This window comes from Mus musculus, chromosome 1, assembly GCF_000001635.26.
Source record: "Mus musculus strain C57BL/6J chromosome 1, GRCm38.p6 C57BL/6J".
NCBI lineage: Eukaryota > Metazoa > Chordata > Mammalia > Rodentia > Muridae > Mus > Mus musculus.
The window spans coordinates 133,292,281-133,305,585 of record NC_000067.6 but is presented as its reverse complement, the minus strand read 5'-3'; the positions used below and the strand labels follow the sequence as shown (position 1 = coordinate 133,305,585).

Genomic DNA, 13,305 nt, shown 5'->3' with positions numbered 1-13,305 from the left:
ATATACAGTTCCAGAGCAGCTGTCTGCAAGGGCATACTGCAGAGGCCACATACTGGGTGATCTGAGGAGGAGTGGGTAGGGCTGCCCCTGGAGGATACCAGGCATCTTCATCCCATGAGCGGATACGCTCTTGTTTGAAGAGTCAGTGATACTGGGTGCTACTTAATGACTGCATAGCTCCCCTCAGGCACCTGGCACAGGCTCCGGTCTAATGAGGGTGCGGAGAGAGAGTCTAGAATGCTCAGGGTCTAGAATGCGACCAGCTTTCCTATGCACACCCATCTCCTCAAAGGTGCCTTCTTTTCGACCTGTTTTTTGAAAAAAAAAAAAAAAAGATGTATTTTTTATGTGCTTGTATATGTATGCAGAGGCTGGAGTGCAGCACTGAATCCCCTGCAGTTGGAGTTACGTACGAGCCATTGCGAGCCGCCTGACGTGGGTGCCGGCCAGGAACCTAGAACTCAGGAACCCAGAACTCAGGAACCCAGAACTCAGGTTCTCTGGCAGAGCAGCTCTTGCCTGTGGAGCTTCCGGTTTTGAATTGTTTTGTCGTTTAAGGTTTATTTTTATTTCAGTATATGAGTATTTTGAGTATGTGCCAGCACTGCAGGCTTGCCTGGTGCCCTCAGAGGTTAGGACACCGGATTTTCTTGAACTGGAGTTAGAGATGGATGGTTGTGAGCTGCCTTGTGGGTTCTGGAAGCCGAACCTGGGTCCTCTGCAAGTGCTCCTAACTCCCCAGTTGTGCAGGTTTGAGTAGGAATGGCCCCCATAGACCGCATCTGTTTGAATACCTGGCTCCTAGGGAGTGGTAGGAGGTCTGGCCTTGTTAGAGTAGGTATGGCCTTATTGGAGAAAGAGTGTCGCTGTGTAGATGAGCTTTGAGGTCTCATATGATCTTGATGAGGTCTTATCAAGCTGTGACCTGATTGCTGTGCTGGGATCACAGGTGTGTGGAGCACAATCTTCCTCTGCTGCCTTTCAGGCTAAGATGTAGAACTCTCAGCTACCTCCCTAGCACCATGTCTGCCCGCTGCCACCACGCTTTCTGCCATGATGATAATGGACTAAACCTCTGAAGCTGTAAGCTAGCACTAAAATAAACGTTTTCCTTTCTAAGAGCTGCCATGGCCATGTTGTCTCTTCCCTGCAATAAAAACCAACTCTAGATCCTCCTGCCTCAGCTTTCCAAGTGCTGTTATGATAGGCATGTGCTACCTGCTGTAAGCCCTTGGTTCACAGCTCTCCTGGGGATGTCACCAAGATATATGATAAGAAGAGCTCTTGCTGTAGAGATGCAGACAGGGTGTGACATTAAAGGGAACAGTTTGCTATTTATTTTATTAATATGAGTACACTGTAGCTGTCTTCAGACACACAAAACAGGGCATTAGATCCCATTATAGATGGTTGTGAGCCACCATGTGGTTGCTGGGTATTGAACTCAGGACCTCTGGAAGAACAGTCAGTGCTCTTAACCACTGAGCCATCTCTCCAGCCTGTTTGTTTTTGAGACACGGTCTCTATGTAACCCAAGTTGGCCTGGAATGTTCAGTCCTCCTGCTTCTGCTCCCATGTGTTGGGATCACAGACGTGTGCCATGCCCAACTTTATATGGCTTCTTGAACCATTCCTCATAATAAGACTTCCAACGGAGAAGGTCTCTCAGAGTCCTTCACACTCAGCTTAGCCTAGGTGAGAAATGAGGTGGCCCTTTCGGTCGCCCACCCACCACCCACACACCTTCATGCCCCAAATCAGCCACAGAGCTGTCAATTACTGCGTAGTAATTGACAAAGTTAAGATTTTTTTTCTTCTTCTATGTTCCTATCCATCAACATCAGAGGCAAATCAAGGAAGGTATCACCTGATGCTGCTATTAGCCAACTTTAATTTGTGACAACTACCCTGGCTCCAGGCTGAGGACACCCTCTCTACGTCAAGTTCTGAATACTTGTTTTGGAGAGAAGTTGAGGGGCACAGTTGAGGTAGTGACAGAGAAGAGCTGTCACAGGTATTGTGCCTAGTGTTCCCCCATCCCCACCCCATCCCAGCCCTGATCCTCTTTCCTATCTGTAACCTGTTGTGGAGCCTGAGGACAGAGCAGTTGAAAGGCTGACACGGATGCAGAGAGGGACACACACACACCACAGGTACAAACCACTCATTTTATTTCCGGTATTGGTTTATACAAACTTGCAAGATACAAATCAGAGCTCCCTGGGGTTCTTCCTACCTAATCCAGTAAGATTGCCGCCACTGAATGGAGGGAGCAAGTTCTCACCTACTTCAGCCAGGCGACCCTTCTCCAGGGGAGGGTGGTCGGCTAGACAGATGCTCAGGGGATGCTACCACGGTGTGGTCCCAACAGAGAGGCTGCTCATCTAACCTTAACTCTTTGTCTAAGGTCACTTCCATACTAAATAAAGACACTGAGAGCATAGATTTCCTTGTATGGTTTATTGTCTAACACTAGCAAACCAAATTGGCCCCAAATATGTGCATAAATAGATATGTATATATATATTTATATATAGTATTTTTCCTTAGTTTAAAGAGCTGCCAGGAGGAGGGTGCCTAATGGGGAAGGAAAGGATTCCATCTTGCAATAGCCTTGCCCCAAGAACATGCCTTTCACAAAGGCAGGAGAGCACACTTGCTGCTTGCAAGCTTGCTTCCTGAGAACAATCCTTTTAAAGTGACGGTAGCAGTATCTGATCTGATCACAGCCTTTTGGCTTTTTTGGTGGAGGAGGTAATGTGTTCACTGGGAAGGCCCTGTGTGGGTGGCCAGGACTTTCCCCAGATGGGGTGCTTAGCCCTAGGCCTATGCCTGGGCCCTGTTCACTCACAGCAAGAGCTTCCAGTCTGGGAAGAGGGCCAACAAATGCCAGAGTTGGAGGTCAGGCTTCAAAAGCCGGCCAGAAGTGCTGTCAAATTCCCAAACACATCACTTCAGATCTGGGGAGAGGTCTGTAAGCTTCCCAACCTCCTTGCTCACATCACCTGTCAGAAAGCAAGCTTGCCGAGCTGAGCTGCCACAGCAGAACTCCAGCCCCCAGCCTGTCAAAGCACAGAGGGCTCCTTCTTGGGAAAGATTTAGGCTTTGACATTGACTGTGGGGGCTCTTCCCAGCCAGGAACCAGGCTTCAAGTCTGGATGCCAGACCGATGTGCCATAACTCCAAGGAAAAAAAAGTTTTAGAGGGAAATAGGTATGACACAGAGTGGGCTCAGGAGAAACTGTGAGAGGCCCAGGCAGCTCCTAGTATTCACCAAAGAACACAGGGGGTCCCCAACCCACTCTCAGGGATCCACCTGGTGTCTTGGGTCTGTCAGGGAGCAGACTGACATCCTTCAAGATGGCTGCCAGCAACCTGTTGGCCTTTTCTCACAGAGGGGTGATGGGAGGTGGTCCAGGGGCCATGTGGGGACTGCACGTCTGTACTTGTAAACATTCCCTCAGATGCCCGACCCGCTTCCCTCACGTGCTTGGCATCCCTTGGTCTGCTTCCTAAAGTTGACAGTAAAGTCAAATTCTTAGACCAGGACATTCGAGGGAATGTCCTTTTCCTGCAGGATGCAGTCCGGGCGAACCTGGGGACCAGCCCTTTACAATGACTGGGTAATGGGAGGGAAGCCACTGGGGTAGAGGAAGGGACACAGACTGGGACCAGGGACGGCCACCCCGGTCCCTCACACATCACCAATCCCTTTCAGACATTGCACATTTTGAAAATAGATCTGCTTTTTAAACAAAAGCATAGAATAGGTCTGCCTTTAAAATAAATCTTTCCTCTCCCCTTCTTTGGATCAAAAAGGCAAGGGGTGTGGCTTGAATATGCTAAAAATGACGTGGACAGAAAAACAGGTTGGGGCAGGAGCTGAGGAAAGGGTTGACATCCAGACAAATATATTACATGGATACTATGACATGATCACTTCCATAAAACATATATTAAGGCCATGTAAAGCAACATAAAGAGCCAGCTTTATGAAATGTAGGTGAGAGTGGTGGGGAGGCAAAGACATTTCTTGGTATTCCACATGTATTTCTAAAAAATACCACTTTTTAAAAAAAGGAGAGACAACGACGGGGAAAGCCCTAACATTTTGTTTCTTTTGGAAGAGGGTATGGGGAGAGAGGGTAACCTGGGAGCTGATCCCATCTACCAGTCTTTAAGGAGGAAGGGGCAGATTTGGGGTGCTTGAACTATGCAGATAGGGGATGTCATGAAGGAGCACTTTCCAGAAGCCAGAGAGAGGCAAAAACAGGTGGAATCCTCCCGATCCAGAGTCCCTCAGAAGCAAGACAATATCCTAAGCACCTAGAACAGTGCCTGATACACAGAGAGTGCTTCACTAGTATTTGTTGAAAGAATTGTCATCTTTACTTGCATATGAACCAGTAACTGTCCCGACCATGACGGAGTGGTGATGGATTGATGGGAGCTGATGCAGTTGTTTCCTGGGCCACTGATGTTCAGGCTGAAGTCTCTGGGCAAAAATGTGTGGAGAGCAGGTCTGGTGGCTTGGTGTCTGAAGCTAGCCTTCCTTTGCTGCTGTCTGGCTACATTCACGCACGGTAGGTGGGCTAGAGGAAGATTCTGCTCTGCTAGGGTCTCTCCCTGTCCTGTCCTCCCTGGGCAGGTGGGGTGGAGGAAAGCATCTGGCCCTGCTCTAGATGCCTGAGATGAGAAGGAAGGACCTAGAACTTGGCCTCACAGTTAATTCCTCATTCCTCCTCCGAGGGCAAACCTCAGTCAGCCCACAGTACTTTCCGGGTTTAAACTGGCTAGGTAAGGCCCCAAGGCTGACAGACTTCATATGAGACCGTCTTCTCTCTGCCTATGACCCTGGGAGAGAGACAGCAGGCCTTGACACAGATAGGACCATCTCACAGGCTATAGCACTCTAACAACCCCTTACCTCATACCTTGCTACCAAGCACCTCAGTTGGAGCTGGCATGTGCCTGGCATGAGTCCTCCTGGCGCCTCCTGCTCCCGAGGAAGACGTGAAGGTACAGAGGTGACAGCCCCTCTGCTTGGCACTGACCTAAGGCTCCACACTAGGGAAGCCATTTCTATTCTCCCTTCCCATTTCCCTCCTTCTTTACATCCCTGTTGCTTGTGAAAAGCGTCTGCCTTCTCTTCCTTCACTCTCTAAGCCTCTTTTCTCTTCCATCTTGCTCCTTGCTTCCAACTTGCCCTCAGACACTGTGCAGACCTGCTGTCGTCTCTCTGTCACACACTTGACCCCTCTGGGAGCCCAGGAGCCTCTCCCTAGAACTCATCGTCTTCTTTGGCTCAAGCAGGGTAGCTGGCCTCCAGTGAACTCTGGGAAACCCATCAGCAGAGCCGTGCCAAAGCCTTGGGCATCGCTGAGGCAGCTGGGACTGAATGGGAGGAAGGTGATGGCAAGACCTGGCCTCTCGCTGTGTTGTACGGGTTCCAAGGGATGGAGTCTGTCTTGTCTTCACTTCTAGCCCTCACCCATAGCATGAGCTTCCCACCAGCACATGGACTCCACGGGGGATGGTGCAGGAGGGCCACACAATCCATCCAGAACTGCACTTGAGCTCCCCGTGACAGGGGCATCAGAGAGGACGCCATCCTGGCCTTGCCATGCCCGGGTCTTGCCTTAGAACCATAACATGACAGTGCAGGCTTCAGGGCAAGGGCAGCAGATGTGAACTTGAAGGCATCCATGTTCCTTTATGAAGCAGCCCCGGTCCCCAGCCTGGCTCTCTGACGTGTTCCCATGGTGGGTGCAAGGGCAGGAGGCCAGGGTGAGAAGCCAGAGCCCCAGGTGTGCAATGGATGCTATCAGAAGGTGGCTCTGTGGAGCTTCACAGCATTGGCCTCAGCCAGGGCTTGCACTAGAAAAAAGAAAAGCCAGTGAGAAGTGATCCCAGGGTGGCAAGCTCCAGCCAGCTTCTCTAGAGAATAAAATGCTTCGTTACAAAGAGCTGGGGAGCCATTCCTTCCCTAACCTGGACAGAGTGGAAAGGAGGGTAAGTAGTCAGGGTTTCCCTGCCCACTCCATTCTGGATACAAGGCTCTGTGCTTTGGTGGGAAGGAAGAGCAAGGCTATGCTACTTGAGTGCTGCCCTCAGTTACATTAATGTCTGGGAGTGGAGACTCGGCTGCTAGGGGCCTTCTTAGGGTTCTGTGGCAGGGTTGCTGGGGATCTTGCTGGGGAATGAAGCTGATTAGCAGACCGGAAGTATGGGGTGGCAGATACGGAGGTAGGGGGCCAGGGAAGTACCTTCCCGAGCAACAGACAGGTGTGGGATTAGCACCATTCTCTTCTGCTTGCAAAGAAGCAGAGTCATTGGCATCACCATATCTAAGAAGCAGCATCGCCAGTCACCTGCAGCCAGTACTGCTCGGAGACATTGGTGGCTCAAGCGGACAAATGGAAGGGAACATTGCGCACAGGGCACCAGGATGGGGAGAAGCAATGGGAGGGTATCATGACTCAGTGGGGTGGGGGAAGGGTCCCCTCCCTGGGGTGCATGAAATACAGTAGAAAAGTGCTTACGTCAGAGCTCAGACCCGCATGGTATGGCTGCTGTCGGCGCCCCGTGGGCGGTCAGACGAGAGGGGGTTGACTGGTGGAGTCGGGGAAGCAGGGGAGGTGGGAGGGCTGGGGGTGGCACACTGCACTGGAAACAGAAATGAACAGGGGAGTGAATAGGAGACAAAGGATGCTAGGGGAGGAGACTGGGTGCCCAGAGCAAGCGAGGCCACTCCCCGGGCAGGGAGCGAGGCAGGGAGGCAAGCAGAGAGAAAAGGTGGGCTGGGAAGCTTGCTCAAGCAGAGGCATAGCTGTCCTTAATTCCCAGGGTGCAGTGGAGAATAGAGAGATCCCAGAGGAGATCCGGCCACACCCAGGCTCCGCTAAGAAGCTGGGTGATGGTGCTCCAGGCTGAACCCCATTCTGGGATAAAGACTCCCTTCCTGTCCACGCACTGGCTTATTTATTCTACCCTGTGCAGACAGAACGAAGGGGGACCCAGCCACTTTACACCATCTACGGCAGCTTCACCCATGATAATGATTAATAGTGCAATAAAATCACACCAGTCCACGGCATCGGGCCGCCACTTAACAGAGAGGTAGGACAGCCAGCAGGATAATCCTTTCCAGAGAACACAGTTTCCTGACTAGCATAAAGTCTCGGCGGGACTAGCGGCTCAGAATGAACCTCCCCACGATCACGTGAGAACCTGTTCCGACCGATCCGGCAGAGGACCTGCAGGCCACACTTGGGAAGTCATTTTGAACTTTAAAACTGTGACGTTTGGACTGACGTGATTTTACTTTATTATCATCATTTCATGTGAAGAACAGCAAAGGGGAAAGACAGTAACAGGAGAGTCCTCTAGGAGGACACCAGACTCTTGCGCATCCTCGGTATAGCCAAGGCAGAAGGATGGCAGAGAGAGCGTCCCCACTTGGGCTAGGAGAAGAACCAGACCTCGGCCAGGAGTCACGCCGCATCTCCAAGATGCGCCATTAAACTTCCAACTCCTTGCTTCCTACCCTGGCATGGGCATCATCGCCTTCTCTGAGCTCTGTGCAACAGGGCCCATGTGGCTCCTGCTCTTGCTACAGGCTCCTGTTGTTGCTATGGGCATATCCCCAGGATGTGTATAGCCCAGGTTGCTTCCAGTGGTTGTGAGCTCAGGTCTCCTTCATATAATGCTATTATGCCCGGGATCTGACAGCACCACATGGGTACACTCATCTTACACAACTCAAATATGTGTTTGTTCACTTTCAAGCCTCGGTACTTCCATGTGATCCAACATACCTGTCATCTCATAGGCAAAACCACTCACAAATGCTTCCCAACACATTCATGTGTATATTACCGAAGAAGTGTTACTCATGGGTCATGTTCAGATTCTAAACCTGTCAATAACCCCGACAAGAAAGCAAAGAGGCTCCCTGGGAAGCCAAAATGTTCTAACATCTACCTACAGAGTTCTGTGGATCCGGCCACTGTTATTCTGAGTTCTAACAAGTGCTGACCTGTTGGTGTTCTGAGCCTCAGATTGGAAATAGAAAGCCGGGGCTGGAAAAGGGACAGAGGGGGCATTGAAAGGCCCTGCATAGCTCTAAGAAGGCACAAATGAAGAGAGCACAGCGCCTTTATGAAAAGTGAGGATGACATATGAGCAGGAGGGGACCACACTTAGATACAGAGAGAGTCACACAGGGACAGCAGCTCCTGGGCTCATGCCTTCAACACAAGTCAGGGGCATAGGGATACTGACAGTATTAACTGAGGAAGGAAAAGACGACAGTTATGTGAATATCATCTCTTTAACGAAACAGACACGTGAAATATATATTGACTATACCCACTAAAATGCGTTAAGTTCAAGTGTGTGGTAAGCACATGTTGGACAGATGTGGCACTTCAAAGCGTGAGTATTTGCATGCGTGAGTAGCCACACACATTTATGAGTGCATTCACCCCACCCCTATGCACAGATATGTTTACAAGTGCTACAGAGTGTACACTGCGCACAACATTCGGGATAGATCATGGCATTCCTGACACATGAAAAGCCAGCCACATATAAATATGCACATTCCTAGATGTTACCTCTACCTGCATACTGGATGTGCATACACACACACACACACACACACACACACACACACACACACACGCAGATGCATCCCCACATTTCCCCTCAAACATTCCTTTCTCTCCCACACAGATCATCTAAATACACACAGATACACATCTGCGAACATTGCCAGATACATGACATCTGTGCCAGGTACACAGACTCAGAAATGCCGCATCGCATCGTCTCATATGGTATACACTGAATCTGCACACAGCAGTTTGGCAGACTTACAAACAGAGCACTCACTGATTAGGTTGTCCATGACACACACACCCATGCCAAGCCTGCTGCTCTTGGGACCTATGCCCAGCCACTCTCCCTCCCAGTGTCCTGGGTATGAACCTACGCCCACGCTGCTAATCCACACCCATGTGCCCAGGAGTAGTGCTTGCTCTAGGGCCTCCAGGCCATGGGCCAAGGATAGCGGGGCAGCGGGCTAGGGCTGAGGTCTGGTGCTCCCATAGCCATTTTTTGAATTGTTGGAGGTTTTGGCAATAGCACGATGACCATTTGCTTTCAGCACACAGACCCTGAAATGTAAGCCCGTGTATTGTCAAGGGAAATCGGATAGGCCCCAGAGGTTTGTTTCCATGAAACCTGGACTGTTGGGTAACAATGCAGAAAGCCAGATCCGTGGCAGGGCAGGGGGAGTTTTTAAGCATGCTATGTGCTACCCTCTTGAAATGGGAAGTACCTTTTGCTCAAAGCATGTGGAATTTGACTCAAGTTCAATGTCAGTTCGAGTTACTTTTGAAAAGTAAGGACAGCATCCTACTCTGCAGCTAAACTGGTTCTGCTGCCTTAGCTCCAGGAAAGGAGATGGCCCCTCATAGCTCTCAGCACCTGTCTGTGCAGAGCCGGACACTGGAGCACCTGCGACCTCCAGTGCCTCCCCAGCCCTCCATCCTGAAGTTCATTGTTCCTAATTACATCAGCTTCTCCCTGGAGGTTTAACTGATACTTTCTTTGTTGTGACTGACAGCCCTCTGGTTGTAACGTACATATATCAAGTTAGAAACGGCACAGAGGGGTCTCGTTTCAACTTCAGCTCTTACTGGTTCAAGCATCTCTACCGAGCACCGCAGCATCACCGTTGTCCCAGCACTAAACACCAGGCACTTGGTGAGGGGCTGCCTTCGGCTGCTTCTGACCCTTGCACCATCTGAACTGAAGGCAGGTGTTCTGAATTTTACCACTGAGGAAATGAAGGCTTGGAGCCCCATCCCTCCTGATTCCATCTTTATCTGCTTGCTCCTGCCTCGTCAGGACTAGCGTAACCGTGGCCTGTAACCTGGTCTCTCTCACTTCTGCTCATCACCTTAAGCCACGGCCGACTTCATATCATTCCTCCTAACTGTGGCCACTAAAGTCCACACTTTGTGGGCGTGGTGGTGTGTGCCAATAATCCCAGCACTCAGAAGCTTAAGCAGGAAGACCTAAGGTTCTAGGCCAGGCTGAGTTACATAGCCAGACCCTGTCTCAAAAACGAAACAAAAGAAGATGGTCCTATTATGTGTGGATGAAGCTAACCACGACCTTATCTGCCCCTCCCATTCATACAGACTCCCCTTCATTGAAAGCCGGGCCACATTCCCCTCCTCCAGGAGGCTACTCTAGCCTGTGGAAGTCAGTCCAGTGACTTCACCTCTATGGTATCTAATTGGGACCTTTGTGTCAGTGTGAAGTCACTTCCTCTTCCTAGCAGGTCTCTTCTTAGGAAAGTTAAGTTGGATCAGCAGCCAAGATAGAGATGAAATAGCTCTCAAGTCCTTGTCTGCCTTGTCTTTTTTGGGGGGGAGGGGAAGGAGGGGGATCATCTTTCCATTCTTCTGTTTGCATGTAGCAAGGAAGAAAAGCAGAAGGAATCCTAAACACCTAGTCCTCTCAGCCATGGTGGTAAGTGTGATTATGCTTCCTAAGGAAGTGCCATTGCCTTCTCTGTGACTTTCCAGAGGCACATGGCCCCAAGTTCCCTGCCGCCTCTGACCAGTCCTCTATAAAGTGGCTGTGAGCATCATGACAGCTAAGCCCCTGGAGGTCGGCCACTCTGGCCCCTTCGTACTGAGCCTAGCACAAACCCAGTGCTTAGTGAATGCTCGGTCTGACCCTATGAACCACCTCCTTGGCCTGGCGTCTCTCCTGAGCCTGCCCCCCTGGCAATGCTGCACTTCCTCCCCTACACCTGGTCAGCTGGTGTCCCTGGCGGAGCGAGGCCCAGCCCCTCTCACCAGACAGCATGCGGCCCCTGCGGGAGGCCTCGGTCGCCAGGGCACAGGAGATTTCAATCCGCTTCTCCTGCTCCTGCAGCTGGCTCTCTGAGTCCTGGGGCACGTCCACAGAGTCCCCCTCGCCGATGGGCACCACGTTCTGCATACTGAAGAGGCACAGACACACAGACATGGAGGGAGGGACAGCATGGTCCAATTGGCTTGGGGAGGCCTGCGCTGAGGTTGGTGGGGAGGGCCAGGGGCCTTTGAGTGTGCAGCCTCTGGTGCCCAGCAAGGCTGTCCCTAGGAGTGAGGGAGACCCTGGCAAGACTGTTAGGACCCCTACCCTCAATGTTCTCAAATGAATTTTCAAAGGTTCAAGTGAACATGTGGGGCAGCCTTGAAGGGGCGGAGGATGAGCAGAGAGGCACCCTCTGGTTTGTGCACAAGCCCAGCAGGTCTTTCTAGGGACCAGACCAGCATCCTCATTTCTGCCAGATGTCTGGGTATAGTCTGCTGCCTCTGGCCACTGCTTTTATTTTCTCTACCCTGGGGAGGCAAGGTGCCTCCGAGATACCTAGTGCCCAAGGAACCTGGGTACAGGGAGGGCAGTGGAGTGGCTGGCTCGCCTAGGCCTATTACCTGGATTTGGCAATGAGCGTCTTGATCCTCTCCACCTTCTTCTGCTTCTCCTTCAACTCCTCCGGGCTCAAGGGAGTGTCAGGTTCCAGGTCAATGTACCGTTCAGGGATGAGGACTTTGTCTGGAGTAGAGAGCTGTGGAGAGTCTAAGGTCACCGCCTGCATCCTCCCATTCAGGCCATCCTCCTGCCACGGCCCCTCCCGGACCCACTCACCTCCTTACTGATGTCCACATCGTAGTGCTGAGGCTCCAGCTCCATCTTGCGGAGCCTCGCGATCTCCTCCCGTGGTGTCTCATATGCCTGACCACCAGGTTCCTCGGCTCTCAGGGCTGCCTCCAGGTTGGAGATGTCTACTTCATGGATGCTGCGGTGACGGCGCACCTGGGGGACAGCACTGTCATGACCAAGTCACTTCTACCCACATCTCCCTCCAGGCAGTTCCTACTATTCCTGTGTATGCGCCCTGACCAGCATCCTTACTATCCCTGTATCCTTGCCCTGACCAGCATCCTTGACCAGGCTCCCTCGTAGCCTGCACTACAGAGCCACCCTCCTTTCCCTCTGCTTCCCTACACCTGCCTACAGCAAGGCCCAGAGACAGGACCTCATCAGTGTCTCCTCTCAGTGCTCACAGCCTGTACTGCACCCATGGGCAGTGGAAGCCATGTGTCCCATATTGATTTCTGATAGTTTCATTCTATGGAAGGTCTGACCTATCAACTCAAGCAAAGCCATACGAAGGTAGAATTTGCATCTTGTTTCTTCTCTGTTTCTGGAACCTACTACTATAAAGAAAAGTTAAACAGATACCTTGGCTCCACCCACCTCTGTTCTTACAGGGGTGTGGCCCAGGAAGCTCCTGGTTTCTCTTGATTCTATTTCCCTAGCTATAAAATGGGTGATACATTTGAAATCATTGCCAACACTGATGGGGTTAAATGAAGGAATATGATGATTCCCTGGACAGCACTGCTAGGAGAGCTACTATGGCTGTCTTCAGGGGACCCAGGAGCTACCATGACTGTCTTCAGGGGACCCAGGCCAATGCTCAGCACATAGAAGGCACGTCAGAATCACGTAAAAGTGATGACTCTTTTCATGTGGTGGATTTTGCACTATTTTTTTAAATCTAATTTTTCCTTTTTAAGTATATATGTGTGTGTGTGTGTGTGTGCACATTGACATAAAGTATGTGTATGTGAGTGTCTGCTGAGTCCAGAAGAGGGTGCTGGCTCTCTTGCAGCTAGAATTACAGGCAATCATGAACCATCTGATGTGGGTGCCAAGAGTCCTCTGCAAGAGCAGCAAGTGCTCTTAACACAAGTGACTTTTTGAATACTTCATTTCAGCAAACACATTTGTCATTCATTTGGCATTACTTTCATCAAGCATAAATAGGAAACACAGGCTGAAGCACCTCTAGCAGTGGTGTATCCCAGGAGCCCTGCTAGGTCACCCTCAGTCTTCCAGCTCCCTGGTCCCATGTGCCCATGGGCTGAGGGAAGTTGTGTGGACAGAGGGCAGAGCCCGGGCCTCTGGGCAGCTGCGAGGACATTACCACTTTGTAGGCAGGCCGGGTGCTGGGCTCAGGGGCTGGGCTGGCTGGGAGCTGTAGGCTCCTCCGCTTTTCCTTCATGGAACCGCTCTGATGCCGCCTCATCCGGTCCATCTGCTCCTCGACACTCATTTTCACCTTGCCCTCTCCAGAGAACACAGCACTCTTGGGGCGCTCTTGCTGTAGTGGAGAAACAAGGCTCTGCCAGGTAGGTGCTCACCAACCCACTAGCTTTCTCATTTCAGCCTGTG

At 51.2% G+C, this 13,305-nt stretch overlaps 1 protein-coding gene across 34 annotated transcripts in view; it reads right to left on the bottom strand.

The window, feature by feature from the left end:
• Positions 1–2,150: 2,150 nt before the first annotated feature.
• The window catches only part of Plekha6 (pleckstrin homology domain containing, family A member 6), a 141,404-nt gene continuing 130,249 nt past the window's right edge, over positions 2,151–13,305 (bottom strand). For 24 of the 34 annotated variants that reach the window (XR_003955328.1, XR_003955340.1, XR_003955331.1 and 21 more), the window contains 5 exons: positions 13,058–13,234; positions 11,713–11,880; positions 11,499–11,632; positions 6,543–11,023; positions 2,155–5,877 (listed from right to left, as the gene is read on the bottom strand). Coding sequence is in view for 9 of the 34 variants with exons in the window: in NM_001160268.1 (NP_001153740.1) it covers positions 6,551–6,666; positions 10,878–11,023; positions 11,499–11,632; positions 11,713–11,880; positions 13,058–13,234 (741 nt within the window). In the remaining 25 variants the exon portion in view is untranslated. Of the gene's footprint in view, positions 5,878–6,542; positions 11,024–11,498; positions 11,633–11,712; positions 11,881–13,057; positions 13,235–13,305 lie in introns of all 34 variants that reach the window. The other 10 variants (XM_006529534.4, XM_006529547.4, XM_006529553.4 and 7 more) reach the window with 4 other exon arrangements.